Source organism: Cyanistes caeruleus, chromosome Z (assembly GCF_971803275.1).
Source record: "Cyanistes caeruleus chromosome Z, bCyaCae1.hap1.1, whole genome shotgun sequence".
NCBI lineage: Eukaryota > Metazoa > Chordata > Aves > Passeriformes > Paridae > Cyanistes > Cyanistes caeruleus.
This window is the reverse complement of record NC_141732.1, coordinates 26,541,003-26,558,803: the sequence shown is the minus strand read 5'-3', so window position 1 is coordinate 26,558,803 and position 17,801 is coordinate 26,541,003. Positions and strand designations below refer to the sequence as shown.

Genomic DNA, 17,801 nt, shown 5'->3' with positions numbered 1-17,801 from the left:
TCAAACAGTAAGATTATAAAGAACTTCAACGTTCTGTGCTATACTGTATGATATGTAAACAATTTTGAAAATATTTCCCCATTATATATTTTGACACAGTATGCACAAATTTAAAAAAATAAAATGAAAATGAAGTTTAAACGCCTCAAGGGATTTCTCAGAAGTAAAGCCATCTGAAAAGCCATTTACAGTCTGCGGTGACAAACTTCTATATAATCAAAATATTCCCCTTTTCACAATGCAGAATAACCTGCTGAAGGCAACTCCCTATCAAAGTGATGCCAGCAACACAGATCTGATTGTATGACTCCAGCACTTAAAAGAGCACATTGGTTATACATGGCTTTTAACCCTGGGCTACAATTATGCTACCAGAACTAAATTCAAGTCTAAATCAGTCATGTAGAGAGGTGTGTGTCATCTGAACGCTGTTTAAAGTCCGTGTTTTCCAGATCTGATGAAGTTGGTGAAGACGCTCTGATGCTCTTGTGCTTACATTCAGGGCAGGATGAACTTTGCAAATACCAGATTCTCCAATTAATGACAAACCACAGATCCCAAAGTAGGCATGTAAAGCATCTGAAAGAAGGACAGAAATGGAAAAGTATGATTATTTCAGGCTTAACATCCAAGTGTTCCCATATTCACACACCTCTGAGTAATAACAGCCGAGGAAAATGAATAATCAGGTGCTGTATTTAAACCTGAGTTTTGATGGAAGGAAAACAAAGCTACCAACATGAACTAAAGTCCAGATTTCTTTTGTAACAACTTTGTGCACTACTTTACTTTTTCTGAGTGCCACTGCCAAAAAGCAAAACAATTTATGCATGTGAAAATAACCAGTCCAGAAAGCAAATATTTTTCTTGCAAGCATTTTTTTGGATGCTTACTTTATGGGCAGCTAACTACTGAAACAACAAAATTAGTGCCAATAGCTGCCAACAGCAAGACTTAGAGAAACTGAAGAAGCCATTACTTTTCCTAGCTTCCCCTTTTCCTGAGAGATTAAAGATTCATGCAGCTTGGTTGAGAGATGACTGCCACCAAAATGGGATACTCTTACTCTCCTGTTCCATACTGCTCCTGATGTCCAACCTAACCAGGGTTGCAGCTCACTGAGTCTGCCTCCTTTGGGTAGCAGCAAGCTATCAGATTGGATTATCTGCCCATGAAATCACAGGTGAAAGGTCAAAAGAATATGAGAATTTCATGTGTCTCTTGCAAAATCTCAACACTCTGTGGAGCTGTCAATAATTCAGTATCTCACTAAAATGAACACCGAATCATTTAGGCTGGAAAAGATTTCTAAGATCAGAATCCAATCCTCAACCTACCATTGCCAAGACCAGCACTAAATCATGTCCCTAAGTGTCATATCATATCTCCAGGGATGGTACTCAAACACTGCCTCGAGTAGCCAATGTTTTACAACCCTTCTGGCAAAGAAATTTTTCCTACTATCCAATCTACACACCTCCTCTAGTGTAACCTGAGGCTTTATTCTTGTCCTATCAGTTCTTTCTTAAATAATGCTAGTGGGTCTCCACAGCCATGTTTTGATGTCTGTTAGCACGGGAACAAAGCAAGACTACAAAATAGTATTTCCCTCGATAATCAGCTGGAAAGAGTTACTCGTTAACATTTTAAGTCCATATAGCACATAGATTATCACAAGCAGTTGACTGTCTTCTGAATCTCCTAGTCTTCTTCCTAAAAACATTATTGCACAGCAAAGACAGCTTGAGTCCCCAAATTTTAACTGAGTAGGAGTAAAGTAGGAGCCACGGAAGTTAAAATTTAATTCTGATTAAGTCTTAGGAATATTTATAGTGTAGACATGACTGAAAGACAGCTTGTTGCATATATTATAACAATGAAAACACAATTCCTCAGAAGCAATCTTTGCAATGTTACGTTTTTACTTTCTTTGTATCAGAACTGAGCTAACTTTTTACTTCTTCCTTCAAAAAAGGACCACAGACTTATGCCACCATCTGCCTGAGAAAAAATTGCTACAGCAAGCCTAGAAAATACAAACATGCACACACACAACAAGGAAAACCAATTACTATTTGTCTTGCCTTTCTTAAATCTTATCTCTAACAGTCACAACTATGCTAAAAGACAGAATCATAGAATCATAGAATACCCTGAATTGGAAGGACTCCACAAAGGTGATAAAAGTCTGACTCCTGGCTCTGCATAGGATGCCCTGAGAGTTACACCATGTGCCTGAGAAGATTGACCAAAAATTTCTTGAGCTCTGTCAGGCTGGTGCTGTGACAGCTTCCCTGGGGAGTCTGTTCCAGTGCCTGAACAACCTCTGGGTGAAGAACCTTTCCTAATATCAAACCTAAACCTCCCCGGACACAACTTCAGGCCACTCCCTTGTGTCCTGTCACTGTCACCACAGAGCAGAGATCAGTGCCTGCCCCTCCTCTTCCCCTCCCACTGCTCTCCTGCAGTGAGGTCTCCCCTCAGTCTTCTCCAGGCTGAACAGACCAAGTGACCTCAGCCACTCCTCACACGGCTTCCCCCCAAGGCCCTTCACCATCCTCATGGCCCTCCTTTGGACACTCCCTAACACCTCAATGTCTTTTTTGTGTTGTGGCACCCAGACCTGTCCCCAGCACTGGAGGTGAGGCTGCCCCAGCTCAGAGCAGAGCAGGACAATCCCCTCCCTTGCCCGGCTGTGATGCTGGGCCTGATGCACCCCAGGACACCGGGGCCCTCCTGCCTGACAGGGCACTGCTGGCTTGTATTCAACTTGTCATTCACCAGGACCCCCAGGACCCTTTCTGCAGCAGTGCTCTCCAGCATCTTGTTTTCCAGTCTATCCATACATTCAGGACTTGCCCTTGTTAAACTTCATATGGATGGTGAATGACCATCTCTCTGATTTGTCAATGTCTCTCTGCAAGATTTCTCTGCCCAACAGCTACTCCCAAAGTAGTCAACAGCTACTCCCTATTTAGTGTTGTTTGTGAACTTACTTAGTATTCCTTCCAGCCCTGTATCCAAGTCATTAATGAATATGTTGAAGAGCACAGGGCCAAGGATGGATTTCTGTGGATCCCCTCTAGTGACAAATCACCAGTCTGATGTCACCCCATGCACTAGGACCTTTTCTGCCCGGAGTGTGAACCAGTTGCTCACCCATCCCATGATGTGTTTACCCAGCCTTTTACTGGACAGTTTGTCCAGAAGGATCCTGGACGGGACAGTATCGAAAGCCTTAGATTGTATCAACTGGCTTGCCTTGGTCAACTACAGGGGCAACACTGTCATAAAAGGAAATTAAGACAGATTAAAGCACTTCACACATGACGTGTATTTGAAACAGATTTTTCTAATCTCTGACTCACAAGGTAAATATTTCATTAAGTTAAACCAAAATTCTCCCTCCAAATGATACTGTTTAATCTATATGATGAGGAGTAAATACATCTAAATTCCTCAGAAATCCTAAACCGGTTTTCAGGGAAGAGGCAGATGTGAATCTATCACAAGCACTGTATTTTTAGTGTGGGTTCACCTTGAAAAATTCTGAACTGTTGTACAAAATGAAATTATAAAGAATTAAATATCAGGTCATAGATTCTAAACAGATTCCTCCTTTATTATGACTGAATTTTTATCTTATTTGGTCCGTTTAAAGACTGTTTATCTTCCCTGTCCAAAATGCCGTGGGCAAACACTACTGGCGCAAACTTTGTTTTCACAAGTTTGCAAAATCTTAATTGAATTCTAACAACTTTTTACATTAATACTTTAAATATTAAAATACTTTAGCGTCCTTTTGAGGTTTTTTTTCACAACAAATTATCCAATTCCAAAAGCATAATGATTAGTTTTCAGACATACTCGTATAACCACAACCTGTAAATCATAGTACATAACTGTGCAAACTGACTGTTTTTACATATATCAATGACTTCTGAATAAGCTTGAATTATTAAATTACTAAAGAAACAAGTGTTTTGATATATTAAACTCAATTTACAGAAATACCTACAACACAATATTCCCTTTAAGTAGAACAGTTAAACACATACTAAATAGACAGTGATACTCTTTTAACAGTAACCTAAACAACAGCAGCTCACTTCCTCTGTGGCTGAACAAGGAAAAACATCATCTCCCTCTTTCTACCTCAAGAAAAATCCTTATATTTTTGAGGGTGGGTTTTTTTTGTTTGTTTGTGGGGTTTTTGTTGTTTTTTTTTTAAGAATATAGTTTCCCTTACACCTCTCAAGTGTCTGACTGCTGGAATGCATTTCTTACCTAGAAATACATTAGAATTAGAAATACATTTAATTACTTAGAAATACACTCACTGCAATTTTGAGAAGTTATTTTACCTGGATGGCTGTCTGGCCACTTGGCAAATCCACCAACAAGGCGATCTTGAGTTGACAGGATGTAATTTCGGTTTTTCTCAAAATTTGTATATTGGAATATGTTCAAGAGCTGAAAAGAAATTACATTGCAACAGTAATATAGGTCTTAGTGTATTTTTAACACTGAATCTTTAACAAAGTCTTAGAAAATTTTTACCACTAGAATATAGTGCCTATATTTGAGATAAGCAGTGACACCACAGGTAGCACCAATCTGGTAAACCTCCATTTCCTGCATCTTTTGAGAGATGAACAACATTTACAGTCATTGGTGCATACTGACACGCTTGTGTGAAGTATCTAACTCTTTCAAGCAAAGAAAACAGTGCTTAAAGAAATCAAAACAGGTCAATAACTATCCCTATATCTGTTCTGTACACTACCTTCAATGTCGCTCCCACCCAAAAGGAATAGCAAGTGTCTACAGGTTTGTTGGGTCGTCCATGGTAGCCATTCTGTTGCCTCATTATACACCATCTTCTTATTCTGTTCAGTTCTTTTTCTGAAAAAACTTCCTCCAGTTTCCCCATCAAGCACAGTGATGCAATACCACAAAATGTAGAGCCACCTGTAAAGACAGAGCAGGGTCTGCAATGCTTTGATACACGGATTTCCTGAAGCCAGTATGATCTCAGTCAGAACTTTAATTAAGTTTTTAGCAACTAAATCAATGGACTTTTAAAAGTATGAAAAAGTTAATTTTAGGTCTAAAATCCAAATAAATAAGAACACTCTAAATAAGAGCACTTCAGCAGATATGTCAAAGGAGGGAAAGAAACCCCTCAACCCAGCTCTTGCAGAAATAAACCAGTTCATTTTCTTAAAGCTATTTTTTCTCTCAATGCTGCACAATTTACATTACACAGCAGTCCAGAAATAAGTAAATGGCATTGCAACAGAAATATTTCTTCATTTGTAACTTAAAAAAGAAAAATATTGTAATGCCAGCAATCAGACTGAAGCAGAGATGCCAAAGCCAGGCTCAGACACAATCCCCTAGAGGACATAAACAAACAAAAGTGTCTGGTGAGAAGAAGAAAAAAAAAATTAAAATTAAAATTATTAAAAAAACAAAACACACAGTTAATACAGTGAAAAGACTCCTGAACTCTCATGGTTGCAATACATAAAAATTGTGCTTCTGAGACTGTCAAGGAAACTGCACAGTAAAAACTCATGTTCTTTGTGTAGCCCAGCCATCACTTTTTAAAGCCCATCAAAATTTATTTTGAATCTAATACCTGATATGATAAAATCAGAGGCTGGGAAAGACCATAAGCAAGCTGCTGACAGATGACTCAGGCTCCAAAGCTCCTTACAATATCCTGGTGCTGGAAGACCCCAGGAGCTGTAAGATTATTTTCACTCTGATGCTGAAACGCAGTGCTGAAGTACTGCTATTTGTTATCACTAATATTCTACAGAAAGTTAGTTAACCAATTGTTTTAATACCTAGGGGCGCAATTTAAATTATTTCAGCTTTACTGATCCATCAAGAAGGAAACAGGCAAAATCCTCTCAAAGCACAATACTAAGGATAAAGATAGCAAACATTTCAGAGGATCACAGAATCATTTAGGTTGGAAAAGACCTCCAGGATCATCAAGTCCAACCTTTGCCAATCACCACCTTGGCTAATAGACCACAGCACTAGATTTAGTATCACCCACCTAAAAGTCAAAAGCTCCTCTGCCACAAGCAGATTGCTACTTCATGGCACCGAAAGATTTTGCTCAAAAAATAGCATTCTCTTGGGAATTCCTATCTTCAGATCTACCAACTCTTTACAAAAAATAACTGTTGCTTCAAGATTTGAATCCACAGCAGATACTTTATCTATCAGAGGAAATGTTTCTAGGTTTTACCACAGCTGTTGAAATGGGAAATAATCAGTTACACTGCACAAAATCTCTTGCAGTTAAAATCCTCAGAGTAACAATGGCACCTGCGGAAAAAGTTTGCTCTGTCAGCAACAGCTGAGAACTAGAAGCAACACCTTTCAACAAAACACTCATGAGGTAAGATTAATGTAGTGATTAAGAGCCCGTCTGTTCAGATATTAAGCTAGCTCTAAAGGAAGAAGAAGCGATATTTGGAGGCATGTTTTGGATTTGCTCCTCCCCACATCACTTCCTTAAAAATCAGAAAAGAAGAAAAGGTATGGCATACCCTGCACCTTCTACAGCATTTTCAATACCACTCTGAAAGGTATAGAAGACTTTGACATTCTTACCATGAGATTCCAGTCCAGCTCCCTGTGCCAGGCCATTATCATAAGACTGAAGAAAAAAAATCCCACGAAGCAGTTAATTTAGAACCACAGCTCTTTGACAGACATTGCAATTTCTTAGTTTACCAGCAAATTTATTACCAAATCATTGCCACAATTTAACCTGATTAGATTCTGAACTTCCAAAAGTTCTTGGCACAACACAGTTAACAAATCAGCCCTGTTTCAATGCAGGCAGTTTTTATGACTTTCATAGAATTAATTTTAGTTGTGACATATGTTAGAAACCTGAAAAACGGTAAGCATATCTTTGCCAAAAAGAAAAATACATGAACTGCAGGTATAAAAAGAAAAAAAATGGATATGTAATCAAAACAAAACAAAATTAAATGATCATTTAATCTGTCTCTAATCCAAGAGCAGTTTAATATTAAAAAGAGGCAAAATGCTAGGTACTCCTATGTGTAGAATACTCAAATCCAATCAATACTTCAGTAAGAAGCAAGTACATCAGGCTTTAAGAAAACAAGAAAATAAGAGCAATAAGAAAATTATAACATGCATTGGAATAAACTTTAAATGTTCTATAAAATATTACTGTTTAAAAACACTGTTACAGTGCTGAAAAATCACTCTGTTAAGTGCAACCAATGGAAACTCAAGTCTGACAAAGCACCAAGAATATCACAGTTCACATCTGTCACGACCAATCTAGGAACACATGTATATGTAATAATAATATTTCTTCCCTAAAAATCCATTAAATTATTTTACTTGAAAAGAAACAAAGGATCATATAGGAAAATATTCATAAAATGGAAACGGTTTATTTTACAAGAGTTCGTAAAATATTTAATGAATGATCTCTGAACAATACCAAATTGCTTAGAAGGAACAACGAGGTATACAACTTTTGAAGTTAAATTACATAGGTCCTTTATATTCTACATCAACTGCTCAATTAATGATTGTATCATTCATTCAATGAAATATCTGATCAGACAAAAATTTCTGCCACATCCTCCAGGTGCTGACTGTGAATTTCTCACATTTTCTCTAAAACAGCGGCTAGTAGATACAGGACACCTTGACAAACCACTAATGACTCCCATAGTCCTAACTAAAGAATGGCTACAGGACTATCATGTCTTTAGAAATTACCTAAAGGTTATTTTGTACATCTGCTTTTAAAGCTGACATTGAGAAGGAAAAGGTAAACAGAACACACAGAAGCTACACTAAAACTGCATTTCTGGTTTTGAATTGTTGCTGCAGGCTGAAGCAACTTGAAAGACTAATATCTGATGCATACACTTCAAGCTGCAGCTCGATTTCAAAGGTTTGAACCACCACATTTTAGTAATCTCTATGAACTTCTGAATGTTAAAGCACACAGTGTGAACTCTTCCTTTTCCACCGCCTTTTGAGAATGCAACACAAATGTGCTACCACATTCCACAGGCACACTAATTGCTAAGAAAAGGCAAGCTGATTAGCAAAGCTATGCTGGCAAAGCTAATTAACTCTACAAACAGCAATTTTAAGAGGAGGTGGCTTGCTTTATGTATGACAAAGTAATTTGCTCTGGAGAAAAGCTGTTAAGTGTGTATCCCAGGCACTACTATGTTGGGCTGTACAATTAGCTTTAAACTCTAATAGACAATAGCTGACCCTGGGCTAACTGGTGCCTATTTATTTACAAACAGCAGCTGCTCTTTGGGGACTTGTGTGGTCTAAACAGCTAGGGAATGATTTTATTTCTTTGTCCTTTTGAAAAGACTCCAGAAATTCTATGCAAAAATAGCTCTTGATTACTGCAACAAGACAACTGTATAATTAAATACTATTGTCAGGAAACATGTAAATCCAGTTGGGTAAAATCTTCACTTCAAAATATGTAAGTTTTACAACCAGCTTAATTAAATCAATAGACTAATACAACTGCATTTGAAGAAGACTATACTAGAAGAAGCAGATATTTTTAAAGCTTCTTGCAATATTTCTATTTCAAAAAAACACCAAGCATTGTTGCAAAAAGCAGTGCTATTGAGTCTCTGGAAGTTGTTCAAAATCTCAGCATTGTGGTGTCTGTTGATTAGTGATATATCTGAGTTTTGAATGTGAAAGACAAGAATCAACCTACCCTGATAAAAATTGTGTGTTGGAATCTGACTCTTTTACTGACAACAAAACTGGCCCAGAATTCTTTTTGTGATCAGCATTGTATGAACACTATTTTAGTTGAATGACAACAAGAAGGCCATCTATTCTTTAAGAAGATTCAGTTCTTTTTAACGTTTTAAACATTATGTTCCAATCTCCTGCTGTTCTTGACATACCTGACTACACAAATGCACTCCCTCATTCAGCTGTATTGAATTGTAGGTCACAATTCTTACACTGCATCACTAAAGGCAACAGAATCTGAAGAATAAGCTTAAAAATCCACAAGCTTATTACAAAGAGTACTGTATTACTCAGTATTACTCTCAATACAGATCCATTGCATTTCACCTGTATGCCAACTTGAAAAACTGAAAAAAGTTCTGTTAACTGTCACATGCTAAGTGTAAATGAGTAACATACAACAGTAAATAAAAACCACACCTTCCTGTCAAAGCAATTTAGTACTGAGCAAAGCAATCTCTCTTGTTCTATAACTAAAAAAAGTCCCAGAATGAGGCGACACTAGCAAAACAGATATAAACATTTACAATGAAGTCTGTAGCCATATTAATTGTATAGCTAGTTACACAAGGAGCAACAAAATAATCTCAAACAGAATTTACTTGATTCCATTTTGTAGGTTAGTTTTAGCACCATCTGCAAACTCTTAATGAGAGAAACCAAGCTAACATTCTTGGATGCCACATTTCACACTCACTGTATTTATTTATGAGATGCACTTTAAGAAATACTTGGCTCCTGTGATAAGTAGTTGAACTAAAATACATCTCAAGGAAAGTGGTGGAAAGAGATGAATAAATGAAAGGAAGGAACAACCTCTGCTGTGAAATGATTTTCAGAATGGGCTAGTATGAATGTCTTAGACTTCTTCAGACACAACCATAGCTCTAATTGTGACCAAGCAGGATGCAAAAGTTTTGTGTCTTTCCCTAGAATTGCCAGACACCTTGCAACTGAGTTAATTCACAGAAATACTGGTGGATGAAGGAGTGCAAACCCAGAAAACACAGACAGAACTAGTGTACATGTACATAACAGCTCTGCAGTGAATTCACAGCATACCAGTGGTTTAAAAAAGTCCTGCTGAACACAGTGTATAGTTAACCTACCAATTCACAGCAAATCTGGACAAAAATACAGCATGTCTTACTGCACATTTCTAGATGCTAGGAGGACTGCTGCCAACAGAACACCACTTAAAGGATCTCTTCAAGTTACTCTCTGAGCTAGCCAGGAAAAGACACAATCTATGTGATAAGCCACAGTGTCTTCTGAATTTTGACCATGCCAAGACTGAGTTCTATTTACTGGTGAACTCAAGTATTAGTAGGAGGCCTTCCAGAATGTACTGCCATGTTAGGCTTCAATTATTATTTTTTTTTTAAATGCTGTCAATTTTTCCAATAGGAACATAATAACTGGAATTTAGAGGGGCAACAACTAATGCTAAACTCTAGAAACAAAGTATAAATTTGGTTCAAGATCACACTACACAGTAAATCTCCAGTACCACTTCACAGCTCAAAACTTTCAAATTTCCACTTGCCTGCTCTAATAATGGCCTCATCTGATGCTCTCTGTCTGTTCTGTCTTAGAAATAGTTGCTTCTCTGTCCTTTTATTTTTTCACTGCTGTTACTTTACATATCTCTGTCACACTCTATTTAACAATCTCATTTCCAGAATGAAGACTCATAGTATATTAAATACTCCTTTTACACAAGCTGATTCATACCTTTCACAGTTCAACACAACTTTCTTTGTCCCCTTCCTAGTTCTACCATTTCCTTTAGAACCAAAACTGCACTCAAATATTCATAAGGTTAATTAACAGACAATATGATGTACAGAACTACAATGAGGATTTTGCTCTTGGGTTTTTTTCTTCTGTAACACTTGATTCTCCTAGTGTATCTCTGATAAGCTATTTGACTAAAGACTCAGTAAACATTAAGGTCCAGAACCAGAGCAGGAAGAATGCTTCCAACCTAATCAGCAAGCGTGAGCACTCTGCCTAAGCTCCTCCCTCAGACTGTGAAAGGAGAATGGATAAATCATTGTCCCTGGGTGAAACCCACTGAGAGGATTCATCAGGGATATTCTCATGCTGAGAACCCATGCTAACTGAGATACCAACTATGAGAGTAGGGCTCTTACGGGATGCCAGAGAAGAAGATTCTAGGATTGCACAGAAACCTGCTTACCTTGGACTGTTTACTGGGGAATGCAGGGCTGAGCATAACTTACTATAGGGTGGCTAGGGAAAGGGCCAGTGGTAAGAAATGGAGATATCAAAGCAGACTGGGGAAGAACAAGTAACAGCCAACAGAGGGGAAAATGGGATAAAAGGTGCTACTAGAGTGTGAACAGACTGCAGGCCCATATCATTGTATGACTTGTATCCCTGGCCTCGATCATCTCAGTCTGTAAAGGACTACGGCAGCGTGACAGAAAGCTTCTTGAGGTGTACAGTAAGAAATACTAAGGCATCCAATTACCTCCTTTAAAAATAAACAATGAACAATTTGGTCTGAAGCAGGAGATTTTGAAGTCCTTTTTTAAACTGTTTCTCACAATCTTGCTGCTGGCAGCAACTACTGAAAATACTAATTTCCAACAGAAGTTGTGTGTCATCATAAATTTGGGTCTTCTTTGTAGACCAGAAGAGTTTAATCTCTATTTACTCACACTCAGGGAGTTGCAATTTTCAAGCTTGTTCAGCTTCCTTAAAAAACTGTGTTTCAATATTCAAAAATGTAACTCAATTAAACTAGTGAAACAACGTGAAAAAATTTGGAAAGCTCCTTTATTCCAAACAAATATGAGGACAACTTGCACAGACACAGAAAAAGTGTATATACTCATGAACATATTTTTTTCATTCCAAGTATCTAATAAATAAATTATGAAGTGCATGACTGGAAACGCTTAAGCATGAACTGATGTCAATTAGTTTATTTGAATCTGTGTATCTTTTAAAAAGCAGTACTACACCCCAGTGAAACGTGAGGATTTTATTGATACATTTTTCAAAAGCGCTTTATGCACTTCTATTTTTTCTAAGTTACACAAACATCATACCTCAGTTTTCAAAAACTTGCTTTCAATTGTTTAATTATTTCAATTAAAGAGGATTTTCAATTTAATTTGCAGTGAACAAACACACCAAACAAAATTATCTTGCTAGTACAAACATTTTAATGAAAACACAAATGCAAAAAACCACTGTACTTTGTAATTCTCAACTTGCTAAAGCAGGAAGAAAAACTGAAATTACCGTAATACAGTTTGGACAGAGATTTTTTTTTAGCCATAGATCAGGAAAAAAGCTATAAGCCTCAAACCATAGGAAGAAGTAACATTTTGAAAACACTCACCATACTTCTTCTAATGTAGTCTATTGCTTTCTTCATATCCATGCCTGACCAGTTATCGAGCATGTAACAGATACAGGAAGCACAGTACACAAACCTCATATCATTCTCACTTCCTTCCAGCACTGCACAGAAACTGAAAGAAACATTTCTGTCTTTAGACACTGTTTCGCCTGTTACACCAGAAAATATGAAATGCAGCTCAAGGAATTGCAGTGTTTTCTTTAAAGATTAGTTTACAGTAATCTCATAAATACAACCCAAAGCTGCACAAGATTTTCTTTTTAGAAGATGTGATTCTAAGCCAAGGAAAATTCATAGAACTATAAACATTTAGGAGCCTAAGTAACTATTTCCAGCAACCTAATGACACTGGGGTTTATTTATTCCAAGATGCTTATGCTTACAGTCCTTCACCTATTACAGTATATACAGATACATGACTTTTTTTTACCTCTTTTGGGCAGAATTCTTTGACTTCCTAGGAATCCTAATAGATCACAAGATTTTCTTTCATTACTGCAACTTAAAGACCAGTTTGCCAGGTATGTATAAAGGTAACTGCTAATACTACCGTTTCGAATACAAGTGGTGAATCAGTTTTTCATTACTTATTGTTACAATCTCACCAAACTCTACAAACATGTTAAAATTTTTGTAACTGGGTTATTTTGGCACAATCTCAGAGACTCCTAAGATGATGATGAATGCCCTGATTTGGATGCTTGTATCAGAAAGCGGCCAGCATAACCAGGGCAGTAACCATCCCCCTGTACTGGGCACTGGTGAGGCCACACCTCGAGTTTTGTGCTCTGTTTTGGGTCCCTCACAACAAGGAAGACCACTGAGGTGCTGGAGCATGTCCAGAGAAGGGCAGTGGAGCTGGAGAAGGGTTTGGAGCACAGATCTGATGAGGAGTAGCTGAGGGAGCTTGGAGTGTTCAGCCTGGCAAAAAGAACACCAAGGGGACACCTTATCACCCAACTACCTGGAAGGTGGCAAGGTGAGGGTTGGTCTCCTCTCCCAAGCGGGACAGAGGAAATGGCCTCAAGTTGCACCAGGTGAGATTTAGATCATGTATCATAAAAATATTCTTCATCAGAAGGCTTGTCTAGCACTGGAACAGGCTGCCCAGGAAAATGGTGGAGTCACCATCCCTGAAGGTATTTAAAAGACACGCAGATGTGGCACTTAAAGACATGGTTTAGTGTTGCCTTTGGACTTGATCATCTCAAGGGTCTTTTTCAACCTATATGCTTCTGTGATACACAAAAATAAATAAAAGGTTGAATTGCCTGTGACAATAAATAGATCTTTAATTGTTTATTCCGGGATTTGCTGCTTGGCCTCCAATTTGATTCAAAGAGCTAGTTAGCATCCTCTGATAACTTAGCTATTTGTAAGAAGCCAGCATATGTTCTATGACTCATATTATTACCAATCAAACTATTTTCTAACGACTACTTCTATAAAAAAACATGTTTCTTATGTGTTATTCTACATGTGGGAGCTGTGGGAGTTGCAGCATATAAAATGTCTTTTACCTTCCATCCTCCAGCTGGAGAGCTCTCAGTCCTGCCAGTATGGCATCTTTATTTACTCGACTTAAATCATCTCCAAGAATAACCAGACATGATAATCCTGTGTAAGTCATTGCTATGTGCCCACTGTCATAGGGATGAGATATACCTGGACCCTAAAAAAAGAGGGAAAATATAGAAATATTGAAACATCACAAAATCTTACACTACAGCAAAGCTTTTGTTGTTGTTGTTGTTGTTGTTGTAAAGGCAAGAGGTAAACAAATTACTTTTCCCTTCACTCATTATGGTACCCTGCTCAGCTTTCCTCATCAAACTCTGCTCAACTTTCCTCATCAAACTAAGTTGTTCATCATAACTGCCGCTCTTCTAATCACTTGGTCAGTAGAAAGCTTTGGAAAAAAGCTTTGCCAAGAGCTTCATCTGCCAAACCATTAAGAAAAAAGATGGGATGTCCTCAACTGTACCTAAGTTTGTCCTGACACTGGGCATTAACTTCCTGGCAGCTGGGTAAGCACTCTTAAACAACCAAACCTCTGGAGGGCTCCTCAGCAGAGATATTACAACCTAATGCTCTACATGAAGAAAGCAGTGTGAGTAATTACTAGTAATCTCTCTGTCAACTGAAGCAATACCAAATTAGCCATTTATCTACTTTCATCTCTATTTTAAAATAATAATCAGAGTTCAAATGAAGTATTTATAATATCAAATAATCACAGAAACACACAGTATCTGTAGCTGGAAGGTACTCACAAGGATCACTGAATGTCAACTGAGAAGCGAAGATGTTAATTAAAGGCTGACTAGTCCCACAATACAAGTCATAGAAATGAGCAAGGGATTGATACCTGTGCTAAAACTAGTATTTTTCTTTATGGTATTTTATAGGCCCATCCTGGATTGTACCACTTCATGAAATCTGAGACCACGTGTAACAAAGTGACTGTGGATACTTGGGATGGTTCAGTTTGGAGCAGCTGGAAGATAACTATTTAAAACATAATAAAAACTATTTAAATACTGAGTAGATTTTTAAATTATATTTAAAATTTTATTTTCAATGATATTTAAATGGTATTTTACTAGTACTATTGCCTAATCAGTTACAATTTTTATTTTGCATTTCATCCTAAAAACACAAGGAAAGAAAAAAAATAATATTATGTTATGTGTAATTGGTATTTTTCAGGCAAGTCATGCTTATTTCCAAAGCCAAAAGGCTTTGCTTCTAGTAAGAAACTAGGAGAAAAATTGTTATTACCCATCAGACAGCAAGAGACTGCTCTCACACAAGGGAATCAAAGATGGTTGGAAAAGGGAGGCAGAAAACCAGATGAAATGGGCTCAGCAGCACTGAAAAAGCTATGTAACAGAGAAGGAGAATGGGAGAGTGAGTGCAGAGTGCTGCACCTCCTCTCCCTTATTTCCAGTCCTGGACCCTGTCTTAAGGAGGCAGTACAAATCTCAACAGCTCCCACTCCCATCCCTGTGCTGCCAGTGCCCTCATCACTGTCTCTTACCCTGCACATTAAATAGACATACAGAGCACATCAAATTGCCTTTGTAAAGTGGTCTCTACTGACTTGAGCTAATGCACTGGTGCAGACATACTCTGAGAAGAAAACAAAGTGGGTATGGCCAGGGTCAGCTGTCTATGCACTTTGCCTTTTGTGAGAATTAGTCTGTAGATCCCACAGGAGACAGATTTACTTGGATCTCAGAGAGGGAGTAAACAGTTCTGTTCTACTGAACATCATGTTTTCCAAAATCCCAGTCTTCTTTAGAAGAGTAAACACGTGAAAGACATAAGTTGTGGGGAAGCTTTCAAACATTTAAACTTGACTCAGTGATGTGACAGTGTTCCCTACTATATCAGTTAGAACAGCTATTAAAATATAATTCATGGCCACCAAGAATTCCCACTGACCACTGCAGAGCTAAAAAACTCTGCTGCAGAAGCATGGGCAAGATTTCTTCAAACACTAATAAAGAATGCTACTAAACATGCATTTGCACTGGCATAGTCCCACTTTCAAGAAGCTTTCTTCTCACACCTTGGTTCACTGTTGTACCAAGACAGGGCTCCTTCACCCAGAGTGCCAATCCACACGTGGAGTTAAGTGGTTTTGACGTATTTGCACAGAGGCATGTGCTGGGTGCTAAGTACTCCAAGCCAAGACACCTGGTTACAGCCAAGAAGCACAATTATGCTTTCAAAACATTAGTATGCAGTTATCTAATTTCCAAATGCATGCCTACTTAATAGTCATGGGATAACCAATCTTTTACATGCTTTGAAGTATTTCACAATACATTTTGCAGGTGTTCAGTTGGTAGGGGTCTTCACTTGTATGTGGGTAGCCTCAGCTTTAGAGGTGTGTTTTCCACATTATAATGACATAAATTCATCTAAAGCACATGATTTTAGCTGATTTAGCTAATTTGTGTAAAACTTAGGGTCCCAAATGCAGTATCTAGGCACTAATACAAGGTGTCTCTGCTACTGTAATCTCTTTACTCATTTCAAAACTATTCTGCAAGACCTTGCCATTTCTCACTTTCTGGAACTACAAAATGGCCTGGGTTGGAAGGGACCTTAAAGTCATTTAGTTGCAACACCCCAGAGACACTTTTCAGTAGACCATGTTGCACAGAACCCCTGAAAATATAATACAGAGATGTTTGCTTAAAATAAAAAAATATATGTAGTACAAAGACATTTTGGCCCAGGCTTACATGGGTCTTTATGGTATTTATCTTACATTTACTTTTATATTCTACTTATTGTTATCTTTTTCGTGATTCACTCTGAAAATATTTTTAACTATTCTTCTTTCATCAGTATCAGTGTTGCAGCCTTGAAAAAATACAATGTTGTGTCTGGAACACAAAAGTTATCATTTTCCCCCCAAATGAAAGCATATGTTAATTACCACAATCTTACATAAAAGTTGCAGCTATTGGCTTTCAATTTAGCCTTAAAACTGATTCACAACACTTTAAACATACTGAAAAGATCTAGACCTATCTGAAACTTTGAGGAGACTGTTCACCCCAAAATTAAAAAGCTAGTTTAAACTTCAATAACACCAAATTAGAGAGACTGCAAAATCTGGAGCCATTTCAGTACATAATTATTTTTTAATCCTGAAAGTAATCATGTTTTAACTGTGATGATAGACAAGTCATTCTTAGCCTTCATTCACAGTTAAGACTGTTACATTTGTGAGGGTTGTGCTGTGAGCTGTTGGATATGCTTTTGTTTCACTTTTGCTTCTGTCCCAAAATACTGCAAAGAGGCTACTGTCAAACACCTCAAAGGCAACAGCTAAAATACCACAGCTCCCCAACCAAACCCAAATGACCTCTCCTTGAGAGATTCAGTAAAGCTGGATATCCTAACATAACCCTTGCTTTTTTCTACTATTTTGAAGGGTCCCTAGTGACTGAATAGATTTGGCTACCTCTGGTATGGCACCTTCTTAGAGTTCAAAAATGAAATCACTGCAGTGGCATGTAATGATAGCAAATGTCAATGCAAATCCAAAATGCTTACATGTTTTTTCTAAAAAAAAAAAAAATTCAAGGCAGATTTAACAGAACACTTTCAAATAATGAAAAAATAAAAATTATGTGATCATAAACACATCCCCAGTGAATTTCCAAGTCTTTTTTTCTGAGTTATTTCAGAACATTTCAGGCAACAGTGCTGGAAATGCTTTAAACCTTTCTTTGCCAATAAATCAAACAGATGGAATCCCTCAAATGCAGATACAATGAAAAAAGTAGTGCAATACTTGAATAAAAATCACATCCATGTGCAAACAATTTTCTAGTGGTAGTGACCTTGTAGCAAATTGTACAGATAACATGATTCCACCCCTCTATCTCATATGTATATTGGCCAACACATTCTAAGACACTAATGGACTGCAATATATTCCCAGAAAAGATAATATTTCAGTATGAAGCATTTGCTGTTGGAAGTTGACAATTAAATTAAAACACCAGAAATTGCTGGGAGGGGAAAACAATGCTCTGCCTATCTTACAGCCTTTTTTTCT

General features: G+C 37.6%; 1 protein-coding gene across 1 annotated transcript in view; it reads right to left on the bottom strand.

Moving 5' to 3' along the window:
- Positions 1 to 269: 269 nt before the first annotated feature.
- Positions 270 to 17,801, bottom strand: part of PGGT1B (protein geranylgeranyltransferase type I subunit beta) — a 32,882-nt gene continuing 15,350 nt past the window's right edge. The window contains 7 exon segments of the mRNA XM_086869362.1: positions 270 to 442; positions 445 to 579; positions 4,365 to 4,473; positions 4,787 to 4,971; positions 6,637 to 6,682; positions 12,197 to 12,329; positions 13,738 to 13,889. Of these exon segments, the coding sequence (XP_086725488.1) occupies positions 399 to 442; positions 445 to 579; positions 4,365 to 4,473; positions 4,787 to 4,971; positions 6,637 to 6,682; positions 12,197 to 12,329; positions 13,738 to 13,889 (804 nt within the window). The 3' untranslated portion in view covers positions 270 to 398.